Here is a 26,885-nt window from a genome sequence, read left to right as displayed (position 1 = left end):
GTCGAACGCCTTGGAGAAATCGATATACACGGCATCAACTTGACGACGCTTCTCGATGGCACCAACCAGAGTGTTAGTGAAGGTCATCAGATTGGTAATGGTGGAGCGTTTCTTCATAAACCCGTGCTGAAATTCCGAGATTAACGATCGGACTGCCGTGTACAGCTTATCGTGTAGCAGTCTTTCCAGGACTTTCGTCAAACAGTCCAGTATCGAGATTGGACGGTAGTTTTCCACGCTGTGAATGTTTCCAGATTTGAAGATCGGGGTTATGGATGCTAGCTTCCATGACTCAGGAAAGACGCCGTCAAGAAGTGATCGATTGAAAATAAACTTCACAGGGATGGTCAATGATGCAGCACAATTCCTAATGAAGGAAGGTGGAATTCGATCCGGACCAGGACCTTTCGAGGCGTCAACAGAAGAGAGGGCTTTGAAAATATCGTCGTGGCTGAAGGTGATTTGCTGTAGACGAATATCAAAACTCGGCAAGTTATCGATGTATTCCTGCGGAGTCGGAGCCTGATCGACTTCGTAAACGGTTCGGAAGAATTCCGCAAAGAGATTAGCAGAGCTAGCAGCGTCAGAGGAGCTTTGACTACAGTATGTAACGTCCACTGGAATACGTGCAGAGCCTTTTCGGGAATTTACGAAATTCCAGAAAGATGATGGATTTATCTTGAAACTACTCTGCAAATTGTCAATGTACTGCCGAAAGCTAAGTTCATGTAAACCACTATACTCGGCTTCAGCCGACTGTACAGCAGTTTTATTAGCAGCTGTTTTGGAGCGGAAATAACGTTTCCGAGCTTTTCGCAGACGGTTACGCAGATTACGGAGTTCGGAATTCCACCATGGTTGTGTGAAATTTAGGGAAGGCTTACATCTTTTAACAGGAACGGTGTCTTGAATTATTTGATATATGTTGTCGTAGAAGGCAGAGACGGCTGCATCAATGTCAGAGAGGTCAAGAAGCTCTGTCCAATTCAACGAGCCGATTCGCTCGTTGATAGCGTTAAAGTCACACCGTGCAAAGTCATACTCACTGCGAGCTGCTGGAACACCGGGCGGGCGGATCTGGCCAGGCGAATGGACGTCAAGTTTTAAAAGTAACGGCTTATGATGATCGTCGATTTTTAAAATAGCAGATGGTGGTTCAAACAGCTCAATACCGTCTGAATCGCTAACGAATACCAGGTCAAGTAACTTGCCATTCACATTGACTAGATCGTTGATTTGCTTGAGTCCAACGGACAAAATGGACTCGACAAGAGCAAGTTCTTGTTCAGACGATGCATTGAGTGGCAACAGGCCGTTGATGTCTTCTTCGAAATTCCACACTAGATTTGGTAGGTTATAATCACCCACGACGTTAGTTGAATCATGAGGCTTTGCCATATCTATAAGTTGTTGCACAGACTCGGCGTGTTTGGTATAAATATCCAGATGGCTGTTGGGACGAATATAGATGCAGCATAGGAAGAGCGATCGATGTAGAAGAACAATTTGTACGGCAATGTGTTCAAGGTTCTCACTGTCTAACAGATGCACAGATTTGCAATTAAGTCTGGGATTGACAGCAATCAAAACGCCGCCGCCGCGTTGAAATGAGCTGGTGCGAGAGTTCCGATATCTTCTCACGTTCCTAGAGGAACTTTGCCGTCTAAACGTATGCATTGACTAGCGTCATTTATTAATACTTAGTTGAGATTTCTTGAGCCAAATAACACGCCTTGAATGTATTCCGAGGGGCAAGCTCTAGAATACGCGTTATCACAGTGCAAATCGGAGGAAATTTCTTTGACGAATCGAACCCGAGCCCCCGGCATGTTAGGTGTGACGCTAACCACTCGGCCACGGGAGCACAATAATCATAATCATAAAAATTCAATATGTTAAAATACGGCTTGCATTTTTGTATAGACCACAAGGCGTTTCCCTTAAACGTTATCGACTGCGAATGCGACGTTCAAAGTTATTGAAGATAAACATGCAACAAATATCTTAACGTATTGTCTCAACTATACGGTTATGTCTCGGACACAACCCTTCAATTTGTTGTTAAATTATTTATGCAATGTTTCGCTACCGTTCACGCAAATTCAAGATTCCACACTTCCTTAAGCTGTCCCGATTTTGCCGTTAAACTTTTTTATTCTTTCGAAGTTCGTGCCCTTAAGATAGTTTTGCCGGGATCTGGGAGATGCAAATCCCGACAAAACCCAAACAATGTTTGCCGGATTATCAAAGAGATTTGAGACACACAGCGTGACCTACTTTGGAGATAACTCATAGTGTTTCATTTCGCTTATTTCAAGATCTATTTCGCTCAACATTTTTGCGAATGTTTCTGTTACTGCCATGTCAACAATTGCGTGTGATTTCATCATTCAACATAATTGATACCATTGTTATAGTACTCTTTCGGCTTTTCCTCAAAATAGGCCTCAGTTTCGATAATCACTCTATCATCGATCTTAAATATCTTGCCAGCGAGCATTGTCTTCAGGTCTGCGAACAGAAAATATACACTGGGGGCCAGATCTGGAGAATACGGTGGATGCGGAAGCAATTCGATGCCCAATTCATGTAATTTTGCCATCGTTTTCATTGATTTGTGATTTTTACATATTTTTTTCACAATACAAAAAGTTGCTTCACTCTCAATGCTGTAACTCACGAACCAATCGACCGATTGCTGTCAAATTTTGACACGTATCCATTGAAAGATGGTGCTTGGTGATAGTCAAGTAGATTGTTGAGATTTCTTTTAATTTTTTTTTTCGGACGAATTATGTGGAAGCCATACATCGTAATGATCTAGGTCACCATGTTCTACCAAATGCTCATTGAATGGTGTCTGTAATGGATATGTTAATTCATAAGTCGTGTCTCGATGATTATTCTTCAATGGCGTCTCGATTGTGTAATCATCAGTGGCGGCACGGTATGTACCAGGTATATAAATATGAAGACGGAATTTGCAAAGAAATGGCTATTACTGTTAATAGGACTCTTCATAATACATTATTGGGAATATTGCCTCCAAAAAAGTTCGAGAACAGTGAACAATAAACGATTTTAGACAAAGATTATACTCAAACGCAGCAATTATACGCGGATCATTTGAATGTGACTCAAGAAACCACCTCCATACGTTTGAAGACCATGGGAAAGATCCAGAATATTGGGTTCTACATGAGCGCTATAAACGGAATACAGTGATCTGTGTTTGGTGGGAACAGAAGAGTTTTACCTGCCATACATGACATGGCATACACAAATTTCCAGAGAGATGAGAAAAACGCTATCGATGGAGAATACTTTGAATAAAGTTGGGTCTTTCATTTTAATGCTATAAACGTGTGTTTACTCCAAAAAGTTTCCTTAAAAAAACAACTTACTTCTTATATATCTCTGGAAACATAAAAAAAGGAGATTCCATCGATTTCGTACAACGTCAGTCTCGTCATTTGATCACCTCGTAATCCAATTCGCAAAACCCAAACAAAACTTATATCGGCCCCTCGTTTCGAAAACAAAAACACGAAGCGTTAGCTCTCCAACCATTCCAACCTGAGCCGGGCCAACGACACCATCAACAACAGGAGCGGTCACGTTGCCGCTAACCAGAAACGCTGAAGTAAACACGCCGGGGCAAAACAGTAACGAAGCTATTGTTGTTACTGTTTCTGCGCTCGCTGCTCGGTTTGCATTATTTATCATTGCAATGAATGGTAAACAACCAAACATGCCCTCCTTCGGATGGTCGTAAACATATCCACAGCATAAAATGCGGCACATCGGTGATGAAAAGAATTTTTGCGAAATACATCCGAGACTTCGTAATTTTCCGAGGCTACCTCCGAAGGGTTCGGACCATCTTGGGCTCAAGCATACACGTATGTATAGAAGTTAGTGGTTCGGATTGGGGAAGAGGAAAGCTAATCGAATTATAGCAATCACCATAATAGATAATGCACACATAACGGTTTGTTTATCGGTCCTACGGATATGGTATCCATTTCCCCGAAGGCCTCCGGTAGAAACAACAGCACGAAACTTTCCTATCCGCTCGGCATGGACTCCGTGCGTTCGTTATAATGTAAACATTTGCTGTGTATACACAATAGCAGAGCTGAGCGAGTGCAAGGTTAATTTCTTCCACCGCGTGGCCATCGGCATAGTTTGGCTCGAATGTACGGAATGTCTCATTTCCGCCATGCGAAGCTCACACGATACGGTGGAATCACCAAAAGTAATTTCAGAACAAAAACTCGATTCCAGCATATGGTTCGATCCTGACAATTGAAAATCGATTCCATTCATAATATCCAAAATATTCCATCCGTAAACTAAAGGTAGCTTCAATCATCAAGAAAAATAATTTTAACACTTTAAGGACCGGGAAGAAATATGTAAAACATACGCCTGGGATCGCACGTTTTGACTTGTGTGAAGTTGCTTGCTTTGCTTGCAAGTTTTTAAGAGGCTTTATACTTTGCAGTTCATTCGCCTCTGTGTGAAGTTAGCAGATGAGAGTTCAGCGGATTACAGTTTTTGTTGCATGCAAGTTTCTGTTCAACGTCTTGCTGGATTTAATAAATAATGAATTATTTAAGTTGAAATAAATTGATTGTTTATCTAGTGGCAACCTTCAAAATCATGCTCATTAGATAGAGAATTGAATCATTCATCTTTCCACATAATTAATTTTTTTATCGTCACAGAGAAAAGTTATAGACTTAAACGTGAGCATGGGTCAATATAGGAAAATATACAGAATTTTGAAAATCAAAAAAAGTTCGAATAGAATTATCGAAGTTATTCGATAGAGAAATATTTCACTTATCTTCCAGTCACAATTTGATTAATCGGAAAAGGGTCTGAGAAAAGTTATAGGCCATGTTGTATGGGAGGGAGTCAACCGCGAGTAATCGGTATTCTACCTTACTAACCATAGAATTAGAAAATTGTTTATATATAGTTATAAAAATATAGTTAAGGATTCGGCCCCCTAAAACTTTTGTAACTGAGCCTGTAAAAATAAACGAATTAATAACATATAGGTTGTATGGGATTATGTTAAAGAAAATTGAAAAAAGTTATTTGAAAGGACCGAAAACACATCCTCGAGATAGTACTCATTCGATAAAGAATATTTTTATTTATCTTTAGCCAAATTTTCATTGGTCCAAAAAGGGTATGAGAAAAGTTATTGGCCAAAACGTTCATGAGTTGTACGGGGGAAAGGGTCTGGCTGGGTAAGGAAGTAAGAAGTAAAAAGGAAGTAAAAATTTCTATTGTATTAAAAAATTGAATCGAATCCTTATTCATAAGATATATGTGAAAAACGTACCTTGCAATTTTTAGCACGCCATTCTCAATAGCTTTGAGATAAAAAATTGATAAAAATACTGAAAGTGCATCTTACTAATATATATCGAGAATTATAATGGATATGTGTGATATTTTATATGTATGTTTTATAGATATTTTTAGATATGTGTGATTTTTTTCAGATAATAATGAAATAATTCTCCTATATGCTTCACTATAAGAGCTATTGTGAAAAAAATGAGTTTTTCTTTTTTTCCCCCATTTCCAATAAGCTTGGAAATGAAAATCCGAGAAAATACTCAAAGAACATTTACTATGGTGTACCGCGACAAATTATAACAAAAAAATCCTGGGTGTATAGAATTTATTAGAGTTTTCAAAACAGTTTTTCGATTATTATTTATTGAGCTATAATAAATATAAAAAATACGAAATCGAAATTTTTCGTTCATACAATAATATCTTAGTCAGCGGGGGATACGTGCCTCGTAAAAAAAACCGAGCTAATTGGAAAATCCGCGTAAAAAAACTCGTAAAAAAACCGCGCGAAAAAAACCGCGTAAAAAAACCTACTGAATGGTACACAACAACGTTTTAAAAAACAAATGAAAGATAGTTGATAACGTTAATTGGGTTTACTATCTTTGAAAAAACAGAAAGAAATCGATTTCTCAATTCTTCCCGATATTTCTATCCACCACATCTACAAACATCGTAATACAAATTTCTCTGTAAAATATTCCGTGTAAATCCATGTAAATTATGCTTTCAAGAGATTTATATCCCATCTTTATGCGTTGATATTTCACGATTTCAAAGCATTTCAAAAATCGCCTAAAATTTCAACTTCGCACTCTGTTCCTTCTTTTTTTTTCGAGTGTGAAAAAGTTCTATTTCCATTTTCGATAAATTTATCAATTTCCCTCCTACAACTTGTATACATCTTGGCCCATACCTTTTCTCATACTCTTTTCCGGCCAATGAACATTTGGCTGAAGGTTGATAAACGTTATCTCTATCCGATGAGTATTATCTCAAAAATGTGTCTGGGGTCCTTTCGAATAACTTTTTTAAATTTTCTTTAAATTAATTCATTTCCCCCATACAAGTTGTAGAGGGTTTGGGCTATAACTTTTCTTAGACCCTATTCCGACCAATGGAAATTTTGCTAAAGATAGATAAAAATATTTTATACCGAATAAGTACTATCTCGAGAATGTGTTTTGGGTCCTTTCAAATAACTGTTTTCTATTTTCTTTAACATAATTAATTTCTTCCATGCAACTTGGCTTATAACTTTCCCATACCCTTTTTCGATTTATTAATCGATTTTCATTAAATAAATTGTGGCTGGAAGATAGGTAAAATAACTCTGATAACTCTATTCGAACTTTTTTTGATTTTCAAAATTCTGTAAGCTTTCCTGTATTGACCCATGCTCACGTTTCAGTATATAACTTTTCTCTGTCACGATCAAGAAAAAAATTAATTATGTGGAAAGATAAATGATTCAATTCTCTATCTGATGAGCATGATTTTGAAGGTTGTTACTTGATAAACAATCAATTTAATTCAATTGAAATAATTAATTATTCACTAAATCCAGCAAGACGTTGAACAGAAACTTGCACGCAACAAAAACTTTTATCCGCTAATTTCACACAAGTCCGTAAAGAAGGAACCCGAGAACGATAAATCTCGTGAGCGGTCCGCAAAGTGTTAATATTGAATTTGAATATTTTTCATCCTGATCTACAGTTACATATTGAGCACATTCAGCACATTACAATTTGACATTCATTCTGAAGCCTGTTGAAAACCCCGAACTTGAGCTTTTCGATGAAATGATACCTTTAGGATGAAATTGTGATAAAAGATTGCTGTACGTACAATAAATTGGCATAAACTTTGAGACTTTTGTACAGCATTTGTGACACGGAAAATTCTTAGAAACACTGTATATCCAAGTGTATATGTATATTATGATGGGTATGTCTAATATGACTCAATCAGCATTCGACGAAAAACCAAGAGGAAGTGCTTAACACGTTAAGTCTCGATTTTTTCATGCTGCGCTTTCCATTCAGCACGCATCAAGAGGCTTGCACAATATCAGTGTCGGTCCCAGTGCCCAAAGATATTTATTATATAAATAGAAAATAGTCAGCAATTTGACTTGAAATGATTCCCGTTTTGTAAAACATCCGAAAACAAACCATATATATTTTTATTTTATTATCTTGTAACTGTCAATCCCAGTTCGGATGTTTTTAAAATGTGACTACTTACTAGTTTTGACTTTTTTTATTTATACAATAAATATCTTTGGAAGTAGGGACCGACACTGATGTTGTGCAAACGCTCTTGATGCGGACCAAATGGAAAGCGCAGCGAAAAAAAATCGGAGCTCAACGTGTTAACCTTCACATTTTATTTCTAACCCGATTCGCACAGAATGTGTCACTTGAGCCACAGACGACGCACTCGAAACAATAATAAAAACAGAAAGAGCCTTGACATTATTTTCGGAACTACACTCGTCTGATGTTTTGCGTGACTGCGAAGGCTATTATTGTTCAAAATCGAACATTTGAACTTGTTGGCGCAGACGACGATCAATCATCAGGTAGTCTTACGGAAGAAAGCTTGCGTGAAAATTGCACTGAAAATAATCTTAACTTTTCTCCGTCTCAAGCCCAATCAAACAGAAACAAAAAACAATTTCTACACATCATTGAATCGTAGCTCCAAACTCAATGATTAATTTAGTCATTAAATGTAGCTACTTATGTTTTTTTTGCTTCTGCCCATTTTTGTTGCTTCGTTTTGTCGTTGCCGTTCGTCGTGTTAAGGTACGTTCTCAATGAACGGAACGATAATGTTATAATGACTAATGTAAGACACATTTACCAGATTATTATACAAAATTATAACAAATTTATTCATGAATTTGAAAGATCCATTTCATGTCAAACCGATATAGTAGATCTCAGATTTTTGTGAAAAGTGGTAATTTTGTTCTTTATCGCAAAATATTAGACCTGTATTTTTTTATTTTTTCACTAGGATGACCATTTTCATTTTTCAAATTTGAAAAATCGTAACTCAAAATCGAAAAAAACACCCCTCTGATTTTTGGGGATGTTTGATGTAAAAAAAGCTTTCAGGGGAAGATATAAAACAAATATGGCGCATCAGCAGCAGAATAGTAACAAGACGATTGATGTGCGCATAAATTAGAAGCCACCATTTTATTGCCAGATATACGTCCGCATTTAACTTTCCTGTGTTTTTTTTTCTAGTCCTTAACCGTTTGAGTACGGAGCAATGCGGAGTGAGCATATACCAAAATGCGGATGAGCTCAGATATATTAATATGGATTGATATGGATGGGTACAAAAATCATCGAAAAATTGATGAGCAATAAGCGATAGAATCTATTTTTCTCAATTTTTACCCCTAATATGTTTTTTTTTATATTTTGCCCAGCACTCACCTCATCTCAAAGAAACGTTCATTTGAGCTTACTTCTATAAGATAACCTTGAAGATCTGCTACACATGTAATAAGAGTACTGAGTCACTGGGTTGGAAATTTCCAACCCGGAAACACCCTAGACCGATCGGGAATTGAACCCAATACCTATGTCAGTATTAGCCAAGAATTTACAAAGCAAACCCAAGCCTAACTCTAACCGATACTTCAGGCCCTACATTCAACCTCGAGTATAAATGTATCAACCTGAATCTGCAATGAGATCTGACACAACACAGAAAAATTTCGTTATAATTATCTGTTGAGAAACTGAATTTACGAGTATTGCGGTTGAGCTATTATCCTTCCTGGTTTCCACATTTTGCCTTTTTTTCATTCATTCAATTCATTTTTTTTTTGATAATTGAAAAACTAAAATAAAAAATAATAAATAAATAAATAAATAAAATAAAAATCAATCAATACCTTCTTCATCAAAGCCTTGAGATAAAATAAATAAAATTTGAAAAAAATAGACAACCACAGAAGACAATAATTTACAATATGAAACAATATGAAATCATGATGACGGTACCCTTACAAAAGGTTGAGCCACACGAGTTCTCTTGTTGATAATTATAGTCATAACGAAATTTATAAAAAAAACGAACTGTTTATGTCACAGGCATAGATTCCCATTCGGAAGAACACCTTAAACCATCACCTGACCCTAGACCGACCGGGAATTGAACCCAAAACCTATGACAATGTTAGCCAAGATTTTACTTGGGAATTCTCGCTTTATTAGATCTCGGGTCAAGATGCGATCGTCTCCGAGCCCATTACTTATCCAAAGCCATGTCAAGAAAATTTCCAACCACAAAAAATCTTTGACCGAACAGGAATTGAACCCAATACCTATGTTGGCATTAGCCTTGAATTTACAAACGAAATTCTTGCTTTACAAGATATCCGACAACGACCTGCTAATGCGATCATTTTCGAAAGCAAACCTAAGCCTAACTCCAGCTGATACTCCCCCATCTCAAAAATATAGAAGAAGTGCAAAGTAAAAAGTAAAATAACGAAATGATCATTTGGCTAACCTTTCATCGGTTTCACATAGAATATTTCTCAAAAATAAACAAAAATTTCTCATAATACCTATCGTTCGGTAATTCACTGTCTAAAAGAATATGGTCATCCTGATCCACTATCGATAAGATCCGTCGTGAGCCGTTAACCTGTTGTAAGTTAAAAAACAGCTACCGCTAAAATCTTTCACGAATGATTCGGCTTGCTATCAGTTTTCATAAGCGCGAATGATATGAAATCACTGTCAACGAGATTCTGCGCAACCATCTGGATCCGCTATCGACAAAATTGCGCTCACTCATTCCGAGCCACTATCGGTCGAATCGTGCGCAGTCATTCCAAGTCCTTATCAGCAGAATCTTACGCGGTCATCCTAATCCACTATCGACAAAATCCTGCGCGGTCGCCCCGATCCGCTATGGACAAAATCTTGCGCGTTCATCCCTATCAGCTATCAACAAAATTCTACGCGGTCATCCCAAGCCGCTATGAACAAAACCATGCATTGTCGATTCGATTCACTGTCGATTTGGAAAAATGCAGTCACCTGCATCATCCAATCACCATCCCAGCCCCTGCCGAATGAGAACAACAAATATATCCTATGAAGATCTGCTATTGTGGATAAGTTTAATATGTTTTAATAAAATACCACCTTTGGGATGTATGAACTTATTTATGGGGTTTAACTAACAAAATATCGAGTCGAGTTCTGTTCTCCATACGGTCGTCCCGAGTCTTGTTCTGCGCTTTCGTCACGATTCGCAAAAAAAATTTACTTCCATTTTTACACAGTACAGTTGTCCCGATCCGCACTTTTATTATTATCATTTTTTATACGGTCGTCCAGAGTCATAGCCGTTCGTGCGGTCGTCCCGATCCGCACTCTTAGCATTATAATTTTTGCATACGGTCGTCCCGAGCCGTACTTGTTCGGCGCGGTTTCTTCAAACATTGTTCGATATTTTTTAATGAAAACATAAAAAATTTCCTACATTTCATTCTCTGACCAATATTTAGTAGGCTGAATAAATTTATTTGAAATTTTGAGTTTTTTTTCCGAAAAACCTTATCTCAAAAACTGTTAGACCTACAAAATGTTGGTTAGTTGTTTAGATGTAAAAACAGAATTAAATGATTCTGAAGTACTTCATTATAGTTATGCACTGTGCATTCGTGTTGATGAAAAGCTATCTGAACCAGACCAAGTACCTCAAAATCATTTACAGTAAAATCTGTTTTTGTGCGATTTATTTTTGTACGGTGTATGAAAAAAAGCATATGCCGAAGTTATCGTCCATTTAGTTTTTTTTCGATGGTTTATGTGCATTTTAGTGCGAAAAAAGCATATCTGCGTCTCAATTATCCACTTCTGAAATCATTCCCCTCCTTTCATCAAATGCTCTAAGTTTTTCATGACATGATTTCTAACAGCAACACGTCTCAACTAAAAGCACAAAACAGCCACGAGCAACCGAAGAGGCAAAGTGTCCTTTCGCAAAGCAGGGAAACATAAGGAAATAAAGGCAGACAATCGGATATCCCCGTCCGGGATATCTTAGGTAGCCGTGATCCTGATCTTCGGCTTCATCTATACCTGTTCCTCAGAAACGCCGATGTCAACGTTTAATGATGTTTCCTTCGTTGTGTCCCTGTTTCATATCCCTCCTATCCGATCTATAAACTTTTACTTAGTCGCGGCAATACATACACACACTCTTTAAAGATACACGGGCCAAAGGTTGTGCAGTCCACTGATGATTCAACAAGAGCCAAAGGTTGTACCGCTCATGACAACTCTACACGAACTGATGATTGCGCCGGCTAGAGACCATTCTATCCTGGATTCCTCGAGTCGAGAAGACGCACCACGCTAGATATGGGGTACATACTAGGGGGGCGTTGCTGATTAATGGTCAGCTGCATCCCAATAGGAAGTATCCCGTGTCGGGCACACGTACAGAGCATTGGAGACAGCAACATCCCAATTACGAGAACACTTGTAATACTAACCTCGAGCCGACCACGAGTAATCGGTTACATATTACTATCATAGATAATAAGAAAAACTGTCAAAATATTGAACTCCGGCCCCGTCAGGCTAACGCCATATGAGCCTTGATAAAAATATATATTTTGGAAAAAAAAATAAATAAGGAAATTGAACAGTGAATGGCGTGGATTTGAGTTATTTTTTTGGTCCCTATCTACCGCACAAAAAAAGTTTTTTTCAAAATGTGTACCGAACACGAGTTTTTAAAGCTGCTGGTGAAGTTTTGCACGATTTTTTATGCGACTTTTTTGTGCTGACCCTATCCTCCGCACAAAAAAAGGTTTGCCTGTACTGCTGTTTTTGCATCAAAAACAATGTGATAATTCGGTAATTTGGCATCAATTTATAAAGTTTGGAAAGTTATGGCATGGTTTAATGAATAGGGGCTGCAGATTCTGGACTGTTTAGCTTTTTTGACAAATCAAAACCCTATCAAGAACTTATGAGGAGTGATCGTACGAATAGTAGATGTAGCTTACAAGCAGCTGGGTCGAAACCACTCCGAATGGATTATGTGAACTGATTGAGAACTAAAGATGACCTACGAATTAGGAACTTCTTGTAAATCATGTGAAATTGACGTTAATTTTGTAAAGGAGTGAGAGTTTTTTCATCTGGTTCTATAGTTATGAAACACTGGAATTCTAGTTTTTTCAATGTTTCGTGCCTGAACACAACAATGAAGTTCAAATGGCCAGTCTTATAAATGAAAATAATTATTATATTCGACACTATATACTTCAATTAAACCGACTTCTTACATATCTCTGGAAACTCAGTAAAAATGAGCGGTTCTATAGTTATGAAACGTAGCGTATTATACAAATGCTGTACCAGTATGGGAGAGCAGCACATCTTCTGTTATTTTTAAGCTCATTTGATGTAATAAATCAGGATGCCAAAACATGTGCTAAAAATTAATTTTGGCTGTGGTATGTCATCTAATTAATATATACATTCTGTCAAATATTTACCGGGGATTTGTGTTTTTAAAGAAAATGCTTCATCTATACATATAAAAATGGATTTCTGTCTGTCTGATTCTTATGGACCGATCAACATGAAAATTGGTATGTAGGGGTTTTTGGGGCCGGGAAAGATTTTCGTGATAGTTTGAGACCCCTCCCCCTTCTCCAAGAGGGGGCTGCCATACAAATTAAACACAAATTTCTACATTACTCGGGAATTAATCAAGCAAATAAAACGAAATTTGTCATGTGGAAGCTTTAGGGTGCAATAAATGTTTCTACTGTGGTTAGACTCTCAACCCTCCTCTTCAAGGGGGGGGGGGGCTGTCATACAAATGAATATCAAATTCCTGCATTACTCAAGAATTAAGCAAGCAAATGAAACCAAATTAGGCATATTAAGGTTTTGGGATGCAAAAAATGTTTATATGGTGGCTAGACTCTCCACCCTCTTCTCTTAGGGGGGGGGCGGATCTGCCATACAAATGAAACATAAATTTCTGCATTACTCGAGAATTAATCAATCAAATGAAACCAAATTTGGCATGTGGAGGTTTTAGGGTGCAATAATTTTTTTTACGGTGGTTAGATACTCCTCCCCCTTCTCTTAGGGGTGGCTGCCATACAAATGAAACACACATTTTTGCATTACTCGAGAATCAATCAAGCAAATGAAACCAAATTAGGCATATTAAGGTTTTGGGATGCAAAAAATGTTTATATGGTGGCTAGACTCTCCACCCTCTTCTCTTAGGGGGTGGGGGATCTGCCATACAAATGAAACATAAATTTCTGCATTACTCGAGAATTAATCAATCAAATGAAACCAAATTTGGCATGTGGAGGTTTTAGGGTGCAATAATTTTTTTTACGGTGGTTAGATACTCCTCCCCCTTCTCTTAGGGAGGGCTGCCATACAAATGAAACACACATTTTTGCATTACTCGAGAATCAATCAAGCAAATGAAACCAAATTAGGCATATTGAGGTTTTAGGATGCAATAAATGTTTCTATGGTGGTTAGACTCTCCACCCTCCTCTCTTAGTAGGGGGCTGCCATACAAATGAAACATAAATTTCTGCATTACTCGAGAATTAATCAAGCAAATGAAACCAAATTTGGCATGTGGAGATTTTAGGGTACACTAAATGTTTTATGGTGGTTAGACACTCCACCCCCTCTCTAAGGGGGAGCTGCCATACAAAATTCAACGGGGTCGATTTGAAGATCAATCAATGAACAGTTCTGCGATTGGACCCATGAACTTGCTCATAGTAATAAAACGTGAATGTTTGAACCTAACCATATCTAACAAAAAACAAATTTTGGGCGAGACGAAGTTTACCAGGTCAGCTAGTTTACATATAAATTTTTGTGATCGCTTCCAGAATAAGTCCCTTCTGAAGCAGCACAACGAACGAACAATCCAGCAATCGAAATTCTTTTTATAGTCGTTTTCATGAATTACCTTCATTTCACGCAGCGAATACGTTTTTTATGTCTTCAATAGGAAATATGAAAAAGTCATACCCGTGTCTCGTCGTCTGTAATAATGCGTTGGATGAACGTGGGATCATAATTTGATCGTTGAACCATGTCTAGAACCACCTGATTGCGATTATTGTTCTGAAGAAAATTGAGATCTTTCGGCGCAAATTGGCGTTAAGATCACTGACAGTAGAATAAATTGAAAAATGTTCAGCAGGCAGATTTGAAATTACAAATTCTTGGTATATATTTGACAGAATGTACATACCTAGATCGGGCAAAAGTGTTGTATCTTTTCGTTTAGTGAGAATCTACCTTTATGTGCACGTTAAAATGAATTCCGCAATAGGTAGCAAACGAAACAAAAATGAAGCCAAGGTGGAGTTTTTTTTTTCTTAGCGTGGTTTGTTTTGTTTTTGCTTTTCCGACTGCTGTTTCATTTCGGCGGGGGTCCCCGAGCTCTGGCTGTCTCAAGGAAACTCACGATTTTATGTTTTGATTTCAAGTGCACACCGGTGGTGTAAATGTTTTTCCGGCGCTTTTCGTCATTCAGCGTTAACCACGCCACGGTCACTTCTTGAGACAAGAAGTAGGAAACGGTTATAATTGCTCATTAGCACTTGAGAAACACGCACTCGGGATGTGAAAATATTAAAAGAGGCTCGATCGGATTTGGTCATATTTGAATGCATAATACAATGACTACATTTCCGGTTAATACGTGCATACACATTGGATACTCCCCCCTGTGGCTAAGACGGGAAACCCGCCAGCATGTTCTTCTATGCTAGAATCAAAACTTATGGTTCTGGTGGCAGTGATTATGGTGACACAAACAAATGAACTAAAATGTGCCATATCACAACGAAATAAAAATTCCCAGATAATAGAGTAGCAACAACGTTGATGCTACGTTATCATGGTACCAATCGGCACTCCAAACCAGCATTCCGTTTTCTCTGGAGCCGCAAGTTACGAAATTTATTTCATATTTATTCACTGCTCAGAAATTGAGTCCAGATGCCCTGTTCGCATACACAACGCGAAGGCCACGGCAAATTTATGAATGTCATTGTCTGTCTGCGCGCGGTCTAGCCGGTACGCCTGTCGACAACTGGCGTGCTTCATCCTGACAGTAGTTCCGTCGGACACAATTTAATAGCTACCGAGTTCGATATACATTTCCTAATGGGAAGTGCATTATGTACGATACGTTGTCAAGGTTTGTGTTTTTTCGATAGTTGTTGATAAATTAGTTGAAGGATGGAGGAAGGCAGGGACCACGACAGCTGATAAATATTCATTTATTTAGTTCTTGAGCAGTTGACATGCTTTTTTCCACAAGAGGGCCAGGGTTTTGTTTTGTAAATTACGAACTTGATAACATACACTAAAAAATCGAATAGCTACCCAAAAATTCCCGATTGTCTTACAGAGGAGTAAAACTGAACACGCAAACCAATTTGATTCTTTTCATTATACGTTATCCATTCCGAGTAATAATCCCCGGGGGGAAATATCGGCACCGTTAGATTCTCAGGTATTCTCAAGTCCGATGCATCGTACAATCCCTCTATCGGGCATGGCCGAAACAGCTGAGGAGCGTATTGTTTTATTGCAGCGTGAATATAGCTCGTGATAGGATCAAGCTCCATCTTATCTTCCAGGAAACGACACGCATCGTAGACTTGGGTTGGGAGTATCTGCCGATAATTGACCGCTTTTTTGAAGATCGTAATATTGCAGTACAACCTTTCAGTTCGATTATATCGCTGGACAATACTGATACGTGACGGCTCGTTACGGAACAGCTTCAGCTGGCACTGCTCCAGGGTGGCAATCTGGTACGGATGATCCAAACAAATCAATCGGGTGAAGCGCATCGTGGCCTCAGCGTTGCTCTGCAAAATATGTTCAATATTACAAGTGATCTGACAAGAGAACAAACAAGAAACATACAAAATTCTTAGGAAGCTGCAAATTAAGCAGCAAAAGTACAACTCGTAGAACGAAGCAAACCGCCCGTGAATTCATTGTGACTGAATTCAACTGAACTTTCGAAGCATCACATGCTAACTAGTAGGGAACAATGTCACGCTGTTTCCTAGTAATTAGACATGACTACAGTTATGGTTGAGCTCTCTCGAAATTAGCTGTGGTATGAACATTTCACTAAATGTTCAAATGATGAATGAAACGACGTCATAATTGTCTTTTTTTTTGTTTTGATTTATACTGGCTTGTATGGAAAATAATGTTTTTCATTTCAGTGAAAACGAAAATCGTTTTGACGTAGGACCAGTGCAGCAAATTATGAAATCATTCTTTTGAATTCGAACGAACAATTACCAATCAAGCTTGAAAACACTAATTTGACGAATGGGCATGTTTCATTCGTACGAATTTCTTCTAACTGTATCCCTTCCATTCGATTGAGAAATCGCTCCTTTCTTCAAGCCGCTTGCCTCTGAGATCTATTTTTGTCCCTTGTAGCGTTGCCTGAACGGTCTTGGCTTTCTTTCATACAACTAAAACTCGACCAATCGTTTTAGCGTGCAACTCTCGACTCTTTTATTTTTCCGAAATTAATTCTACAAACTAATTCTTCTACCTTCGAATTTCTGGGGAGGCGCTTGGAGTTGCCCCGCTATATCTGCCGATAAATAATTACGCGCCGAGTAATCAAAAAAATGTCCCGTGTGTGTTGAACTGCCACGAACCGAGTGGAAACTTGAGATTTGTTTCACTCGCACAAAAATAACAAAATTGATTTTTTTTTTATCTTCGCTTATTTTTCGTCGGCCTATTTCCGCCACTTTAGTGCCAATCACCGACATCAGGGAGGCGACTCCACCTGTTCCTACCTATCAGACTCAACAACTCATGAGCCGGGCCAACTTCTTTTACTTCCGCTCCGAAGGAAGACGTAACCAGAGATTTTTCGCCTCAGAAAATCCCAACGACGCCAGCTGGGATTGAACCCAGGCCGATCGGATTGTGAGGCTGTTACGCTAACCATACAACCACTGGCGCCGTCTACACACAAAATTGATGTACGGAAAAAAAAATGTAGACTCGGTAACAACATAATGTAATTAGAGAAGTGTTCGATTTCCGACAAGGGTGATGCACTTTTGGATCTTGACGACAAAGCGCAAGTGTGCTTCAATGAAATATGAAAAAATGGAGCGAAGCATTCTCCAAGCGTCTCTACATACATATATGGAGGAATTAGGGTCGCTTCACCCTATCAATTGAAGTAGTGAGCAAGACACAATTAAAACCCGACGACTTGTCAAGAAATTCTGTTTTTTAGAGAGTGAGAGTGTGACTTTAAAGCCGAGGACATGATGAACGCTTTCCGTTGTGGCGCATTTGCGGGAAAGATCTTCCATTTACGAGTATGAAAATCAAATGCAAACAGCCCAGACGTATCATGGTAAACGCGATTCGATTCGGTTTTCAATGCGGCGAAATTGTGCGAACGCAAATGATGATTGCCAGATAGTTTCATAAATATCTTCATAATCGAATATATCGAACGAAAATATAAATTTGTTTACTGAAAATTTAGTTATATTTTGTTAGATCCATGGTATAACGTTTAGGCCTTGTTCTCACTTCAGCGGGGCGTGTGACGCTTACGATTAATCGTGTGTATTCTTACCGATGGATTCACACCAGGCTGACGTGTCGTGAGCGTGTTTTTGACGTATCGCTGGCGTGCAAACGAAAATACTTCATGCCGGCGATATTTGTACTTCTCCGTTTCTCTCTAGCATAGGTTTGTTTGTAGTAGTGACATAATATAATTATTTTGCGTGGTTTGCCGGATACGTCCAACGATGTTGGAATATTGAAAAATAAACCAATTTTCATAAAATACGCCGAAGACACGCCGCTGGCACGGTGCAATGTGAGTGAATTAAAATTTCGTGGCGAGAAGTGAACACGCCCCGCTCACGCGACGTTGACGCCCCGCTGCAATGAAAACAAGGCCTTATTCTAAGTTACATAATGCATATTATAGCACCTACTTTTGATGTTTCGATATTTATTGCAATGAGTTCAAAAATAATACAATATTACGCTAAGGACTTTCCATTTACCATGTTTACAGAAAAAAAACTATCTTCAGTATAATTCACAATGGCTTATCCCATTGCACTGATAATAACCAAATGCCACTGAGGAAAATGTTTCATTTGTTATATTTGCAATATAACAAATGGTAGATCGTGGAACATCCATTCGACCGTGTCCCGTGTGGTGAAATCGTTCAAGGGACCCAGACGACCCAGCAGCGAGGCAGCGAAACAAAAGTGAAGACGACTGACCCTGTGAAGGCAAGGAAGGTGAGGGATTACTTCAAGCACAATCCGAACCTCTCAATTCGAGACGGCATAGAAGGTCAAAGTTTCGAGCAGCAGACAATGAAGCGGACCGGACTTCATGTCGCCTAACCGACCAGATAAACATAATACGGTGACCAAATCCCGCACCAGGAAGCTGTACCACGAGCTGTTGGTGCAGACGAATGTATCGTAATGGACGACGAGACGCCGAGGATATCTCCGGCCTGGAATTTTTGGTTGTTTCAGAGAAGTTCCGGCAGAAGAAGGTCGACAACTTGGAGTGGCAGATGATCTGTGGGTGCGGCAAATTCAGCAAGCCGTATATAAAGGTCGGCACCATCAACGGCAATATATAAAGAAGAATGCCTCCAGTTCCACGAAGATGACCCTCTGTTTTGGCCGGATCTAGCATCATGCCGTTACGTGAAACCGGTAATGGAGTAGTACGAATCGAACTATGTTGTTTTTTGTGCAGAATGAGACAAATCCGCTAGAACGGCCAGGATTTGAAGATGGAGCGGATGGAAATGTGTAAGAAAGTGTTGCCAGAACTTGATGGGTAGCGTTATGTCCAAGGTACGGGTGTTTTGCCTAGGAGAGAAGGTTGAATAAAAAATCTTTGCAAAAACAAAGCTAGTATGTGTTTATTTATTCCCTGAGAGTTTCGAAAATATCTGACTTAATTTTTTTTTGACGTAGGACTACGTCAATCATTTCTGTACCAAGACGTAAGTTCAAATTTTTAAAAACGAGAGTGACGCTGGAGTGCAAGATTTTAAACGTTAATACCTCTTAACCGGCTGAATGGAGTGGTATAATAATCATTGTTATCGAAAGATGAATTGTCAAAGAGTTATATGATTGAAACTTATTAGTCCAAAAAATCGTTTCAACAGTTTAAAAATTGCTTTAAAAACAGGCTATTGAGATCATAACGATCTAGCTTATTGACGGTGATTGCATTTGTGGTGATCGGAATGTATTCCCGAACAAGGACGCAAAATCAAGGCACCTGGAGAAACCGTCATCGCGAATATTATTCTTTCTATTCTTCTTCCGCGTGGAGTGGTCATTATTCTCACGAGAACGTATTATTCTCACGAGAACAAAATAGAATTATGAATCAAACTTCATCAGTTGCTTTTGCAAAAGCACGCAAACCCAACGGTTTTTTTCTGAACCACCAACAAGTTCGAAATAGTTGAATTTCATGTTAATAACAATTTCACATATTCATCAACTCACACACTAACTAGGAAAACTTTCAGGAATCATTCGTTCATTGAGAATTGATTCAAATGCAATTTTAAAAAAATGATTACAGAGCCAGCGGTTGTCCTTCGTCTACCTTGCGGTTATATCACAGATATAACTCACTTCTAGTTTTTGGTGATCCTTTTTGTCTGTTTCATTTTTTTCGAGTACGGTCTTTACGGTCTGGTTTGTGAGATCAATGAAAAGTCAAACAACGCGTGATGTAAAGCGGCCAATATGTCATAACACGCAATGAGCTTTCCCAGTTCATCGTAGAGATGGGCAAATCAGCTCATCATGGTGAGCGGATCAGAGCCGTTCAGCTCATACAAGTGAGCTGATCATTCGGAACAGCTCTTCAGCTCAGTTGAATTTTGCGGTTGTTCACACAATTGCATCTGATACGTAACTACCATGGGACACTGTAAAGTGCATGTTTTCTTAATAGACAGAAATATAAAATAAACGAATTGTATTTGTAATTATATACAAACTAGGTCTGATATGAATTCTAATAATCTTTATATATGAAACAAGGTGTTTCCCACGTACGTATAACTCATCATCACAGGAGAGCGGTGATCAGATTGGTGTGGTCTATATATCGTTAAGTTTGTCTTCACTCAAATTAGAATGACAGAATACTTTGGAGTAAATTAGAGATAAAAAGGAAAATTCGAAAAAATAGGTTACACATTTGTACTGCAGTGAGATAGTGAGATAGAAAAAAAAATGTTGTGCATTTTTTCTATAATGATAAGTTTGTCCAATTGGAGGTAATTCCTTCAATTGGCATTAGTTTTGACGACATTGAGATTAATGTGTCGTTATTGTGAATATAATGATGGATTTTACTTTACTTCAATATAAAACTCTGAAGGTATTTAAGATAAATAGGAAAATTCGAAAAAAACGACTATACTATATGTATATTTCGCAGTGAAAATCATCAATCAGATTAATTGAACGAACCTGAACGATAACATACAAAATCTCTAGAAATAATTTCAAAGACAGAACAACGTTTGCTGGATCAGCTTGTATAATATACAACAAATAGTGAATGCAACTAAGAAGATGCCGAATTTAAACCAACGGAAAAATTAAAACTTTTAAAAATATGAATATTTAAAATGTTTAGTTTTCCTCATATTTCCTTCTTTCCTTTCCTTCTTTTTTTTTATTTTTCTTCTGAAATGTACCCCGAAACGATGGTTTTAGATAAAACTATTAAGATAAACTTTTTTTGCATCCGCAAAGATATATAAAGATGTTTCCACTAATAGGCGCAACGCTAAATAATTATTCGCAATGACAAAGGTCACAAAAAGACAACCTCCCTCTATCTGTATCAGATTAGTAAATGCGAAGATAGTAGAATTTGTTGTACATATTATAAAAGTCTGTTTGTTCCATATGGAAGTCCATTACCACTATCAATTGGTAATTGGTGATGGTTTTACCATTGATGCCGGGTGATTTTTGATTTGTTTTGATTCAGCACGCGGAAATAAATGTTTGTGTCTCCACGGCCTCCAGAGTCATGTTTGAATAAAATATAATGTATTAATTTCATTTGCAAACACTCATTGATGTAATAATGTTTTCCATTTTGTAATGTGTTGTATGGAAAATATAATTAAAAAACGAGCGATTTAATATTTTCAATTTAAAAAACTTCTCCTGTCTGGCATCTCTGCTACAGCTAATAAAGGGAGGGAGACAAACGAAAACAAACTGACGTCATATCACGAAGAGCGGGAGACAGATAATTCTTTCGCATCTCACAACTCACACTATCTGCAGCTCTACCGCTCCACAGCTCATCAGCATAGCAGTTCATCAGCTCAACAGCTCAACAGCTCAACAGCTCATCAGCTCATCAGCTCATCAGCTCAACAGCGTAACAGCTCAACAGCTCATTAGCTCAACAGCTCATCAGCTCAGCAGCTTATCAGCTCATCAGCTCAACAGCTCATCAGCTCAGCAGCTCCAATGTGAGCTGAAGAGCTGCGTTTTTTTTATTGCGAGCCGATCCGAATCCGCTCACTTTGATGAAGCGATTCGGATGAACAGCCGCATCGCGTTTACTATATCCTCGGCCTAAGACATGAGTATAAGGGCGGAATAAAATGGTCCTATCGCCCGATCTGTTGTCGAATTATCAGTTATGCTAAAAGAGTATTCATACCTTGCCTATATGATAGTGAATAGACCGAAATCGTCACTGAGCAAAGCCGAAGTCGTGAGGATTTTGTTCGACTCAACACATTTATCTCATTTAAGAGAGTAGGAATAGCAACTCTTTTGATAAGGGTTTAGTCGAACAAAAACAAACAATTCATTCTCACGACTTCGGCTTAGCGCAGTGAAGCACGATTTCGGTCTATCGGATCTCAATTGTAGAATGTCATTTTCGTCAATTCTTTCGATTGAGTTTGAATTTTTACCACACTGCGTAGGACTACGTCTTTAAGTAAGGGCTCCGAATCAGAAAACAGGTCACGTTTTTATGGAATAATATGAACGTTAATAACTATTTTTTTTTTCTACGAACGGATTTGGATGATTTGCACAACAATCACCCTGGAAATTTTATAAGATTTGTTTGATATGCTATTAACCAAAAATTCCTGGCCTGTAATGGCCAAAAATCGCTTAAAAATCGAGGGGTTGTATCCGAGACACAACCGCTTAGGACATAGGACTACGCAATCTTTTTTTTTTAACTTGTTGGCTTATCATTTCGGATATTATTTGCGAATACGTCGAAATTCCATAAAAATCTTTAGTAAAAAAATCCGGGGACCCTGAAAACTGAAATGCTTATTCAAAGAACAAACACAGCAATATGTAACGGACACTGTCGAAAGATGAAACATTGCAATTTAAGCTCCCCCGATGGTCACACTGTTATACGGTCAGAACATCACAGGCAGAATATTTGCAATTTCTATTAATCATTACAGCTCCTGCCAGTGGCTTTTTTCATACCATTGAAAATGTCTACTCAAAAGTTATTTCGAAAATTTCGATGCATTCTAAAATAATATCTGAAGTATTGAACAAACGGATTAAATGGTTATCAATTGTTTATCGAGATGGCTTCCAAGCAAGTTGTGCCTCGGCTTGTCTCGGCAAGCATGGCAGGAAACTATGTCGATCTCAGACACGTTGTGAAGTTTAGGAGTGTTAAATCCACAGTGTCTTGCACAGTGGTTCGACAACTTCGACTTCCGCGAATTTTCCATCATTCGGGCTCAGTTGCACGGTATTAGCTTTGAATCAAATCGAAGGAGTGAACGCGCATCGTGACACCATTTACTACCACCAAACGACTTCGAGAGGTTCCGTTAGGGCCAGCCAATCGCACTGTATTTTACACACCGATATCCAAGCGGTTCGTAGGTATCAATGCCTCGAGAGGCGACTGGAGATGAACCCAGTAATCGACGCCAAATTGTTGAGTATTAACAGAAGGGGTACATCTATGAGCCGGATGAGAAGAAGTTGACATCCTGAGATCCGTACAGGGTGTGGTATCTCCTAGTAAGCGCGGTACAGAATGTCGGGTAGCTGAAGAATTGAAATGGGTCAAAAAAAAGTAGTTTCAACATTCGAAACAGGCAGTCCAACTCTTCTAAAGTTCTGCGACGGGTTGGGGTAACGGAAAGGATCCCAAAAGAAGCCTGTCAACGCAAATTAGAGCAAGACAGTGGAGATATTTAGGGATGCTGTGGATGTCCGATCCTGACTGTTTCGTGTATGCAAACGAGCTGAATTTCTCAGTACCTCACCATCCGAGCCGGGCACTTAGAAGTAGTATTGAATGTGTATTGTCGACGAATTCATGCAAGATAGCGATACGACGGTTTCTGGTGTGTCATGGATCTCCATTGGGAATCTAAAGCGCGAAAGATACAAATTCTCGAGAACCAGCCGGGAACTGAAAAAGCATTTGGAGCATGTAGACCAGCAGTTTTCTGAAGTGTTTTCAGACACCAACACCTATATATTGAATGTTCCCTGTGGAACTTTTGCCGTCTCAACGTAAGCATTAACTAGCGTCATTTATTAATACCTAGTTGAGATTTCTTAAGCCAAATAACACGTTTGAATGTATTCCGAGTGGCAAGCTCTAGGATACGCGTGACCACTGTGCAAGTCGAAGGAAATTTCTTTGACTAAAATCACGAGAAATCCGGATGATGAAACGCTACACATGTTGCAGATCAAAGCCGAAAAAGTATTCTAAAACTAATTTTCTAGCTTCGTTAGTTATTACTAATGACAACGCTTTCCAAAAGAAAAGTCCACTGTCAGTCCGGTGAGACTGGCGAGAACCAAACGGAAAAATCAGTGTCAGTCCACATGGCCCGACGCGGGGCTCAGAAGCGTTTTAGAACGCTACCTCAAGTCGAACGAGGAATTCCATGTGATTTTGCTGTATCATGATGTATGCAGGGGAAGTGCGAGTAATGTGACCAGTATATTTGCTAGTATAACTATTGATCATCGATGGTGTATTGAAAGTCGCCTTATGTTTGAAGAGTTGCATGACTTTTGAATCAACCTACGCTTCAGTAGAGCTGTCGCATGTCAAAATATGAATGAAAACAGAAATCGCTCTCTCGATAGCGATTCGGACATAGTTTTGTAACCGCATCGTGATCAACACAAGGTTTACGGGATTTTGATTTTGACGCATTTTGAATGGAAAATTTTGAAAGGAAAATTACAAGAACCGTTTGCATTTCTATTGTATCTCTTATAATGACTTATTCATTGATCGAGGTGAATATATATTGAAGTCTATTTTCTTCAAAAGTGTTGAAATATCGAAGTTCTCTATGTGGTATATCCAATCTCTACGGATATGCGCCAATTTGACGCGATCGTAATGTACACATTATCATATGAATAATATATAGGAATGTATCGACACTTCGTTATCTCCATTATATATCGTTATCTCAAATGAAACAAACGATAAACAACTGTTTCCGAAAAGCAACAATAGAAAGAATGAAAAGCATAATTGAAATTGATATCAGAGTGCGAAGAGATTTTCAAAGTTTTAGGTGCTTAGTTCGAGAATTAAAAAATGAAATACTAGAATATTTTTAGAATTAATCATATTATTGTGAAACTTAGTTTTACATATTTTCATTTTTTTTAGTTATAATATATGATTAAATTGCTTTCTAAGTGTTGTTATATGTATGTTGCATCAAAATAACGCATGTTCGTGGAGATAGATATATAGGAAACGTCCGTAAACCTAGTGTTAAGGAACAGATATTTTGTTTAATTCCAGCGATTAATTCGCATAGAAATTAGTTTTTTTAAGCATGAATTTCAATTTTCGACTAAAGGTGAAAAAGCCCACCTTTTTTTATACCTACCATTCCCATATCTACTATTTCAAATGTTTATAGTAAAAACGCTGTAGGAAATTACCCGAAACTTCGCGAACTGATTTTGCGCAAGCACCTGGAAAAGGACCTGGAAGCCAAGGACCGGGAGGGACTGCATACGTACAAAGCGCAGAAGGCTTCTAATCGTGACGAATGGCAAAATACTGTCGGAAAGTCACGGGCCCGGAAATTGTACACCCAGATGCTCCATTATCATGAATGATGAATGATAAGACTTACGTCAAGGCGGACATCCGGCAGAAATAGTGGGTTTCCGTACAGAAGAAGGCAGGCAGAAGTTGTACAGAATCTTATGAGTGGAGTTAAGGGTAAGGTGCGAGCATACGGTTATGGTATTGAAGTTGAATGAAATGAACATGCCGAAAGCTTACTAATGGGTTATATTATATTATCGGAAAGATTGAAAAGGATCGGTCAACTAGTTCATTTTCTACAGCGTTTTTTCCATGATGCAATTTGATGCAATTTGGCAATTGCAATTGCAATTTGGGACACCCTTTATTCCACCACTTTCCCTATGCATCGTATGTGAATTCCAAATGGAATTCTCACTAATTGAAAAATCAATCAACTAATTCTGGGATGTGATTCTCCTATTTATCGAAGAAACTCACAAGGGTTGAGTAGAGAAAATTGCGCGGAGATAAGCGCGCGAGAATCTGTAAACAAAACACAAAAAAGACATTCCGCAACGCGCTACACAGTGCATATTAGAGCGAATGAACGAGATGTCCTTGGGAACAGATGTGTGTTTACTAACATCGGTACAGACCGGCGATATCGACACGGATGCTCCAAGTGTACACGACAAACGTTCATAGTGACCGACCCTATTGTTGGCCAGTAAACAAACAACCATCTCATTGCCTCCACTACACACAATATTTTCAAACACGTGCTAATTTTTTTTCTTTGCGACGTCGTGAGAATCATCCACGATTAGTTCATTGATAACGATAATACAATGTTGCTATCACGTACCAGAATTTGATTTTGCGACCTTAGGTTTCAATCTCATTTCACGTTATCAAATGGTTGTTTCCCATTTCAGGAACTTCCAAACATTTTATTTTGGGAACATATTTTCAAGTATTTCACCAAACTTCAACTTCTCTTACACCAACAGTGAATCCTCCCACACTGGTCATTACCGACACGCGCCGTAACCACAGTGTAAACAATGACCACCCGCCAATGTTTGCTGAAAGCGGGACGCCCACGGTGTGATGAAACACGACATGAAGCAAATTCGCAATATGCCCCAACACAGAAACAATCCACTGCGCCGGTCGGTGATAAGAGCAAAGTAGTGGCGCCTTACCGCTTATCAGCAGTGTAAACCGACCTCTGCGCCAGTTTTCCCTCAGTACGCGTTAGTGTGCGATGGTTTGATTATGATTTTTTTTAACAATTATTCA

The 26,885-nt window shown here is 38.5% G+C and overlaps 2 protein-coding genes across 7 annotated transcripts in view; one reads left to right on the top strand and one right to left on the bottom strand.

Annotated features, from left to right (window-relative positions):
* Positions 1-26,885, top strand: part of LOC129770204 (xaa-Pro dipeptidase) — a 326,892-nt gene that overhangs the window by 260,058 nt on the left and 39,949 nt on the right. The window lies entirely within an intron of this gene.
* On the bottom strand, positions 15,745-26,630 carry LOC129770206 (uncharacterized). The gene is made up of 2 exons (XM_055772900.1): positions 26,449-26,630; positions 15,745-16,321 (listed from the first exon to the last, which is right to left on the bottom strand). The coding sequence occupies exon 2, from the start codon at positions 16,301-16,303 to the stop codon at positions 15,827-15,829; it is 477 nt and encodes a 158-aa protein (XP_055628875.1). The 5' UTR covers positions 16,304-16,321; positions 26,449-26,630; the 3' UTR covers positions 15,745-15,826.

Source organism: Toxorhynchites rutilus, chromosome 2 (genome assembly GCF_029784135.1).
Source record: "Toxorhynchites rutilus septentrionalis strain SRP chromosome 2, ASM2978413v1, whole genome shotgun sequence".
Taxonomy (NCBI): domain Eukaryota; kingdom Metazoa; phylum Arthropoda; class Insecta; order Diptera; family Culicidae; genus Toxorhynchites; species Toxorhynchites rutilus.
Note: the sequence above shows the minus strand (reverse complement) of the source record. Positions and strands in the feature narration are given on the sequence as shown.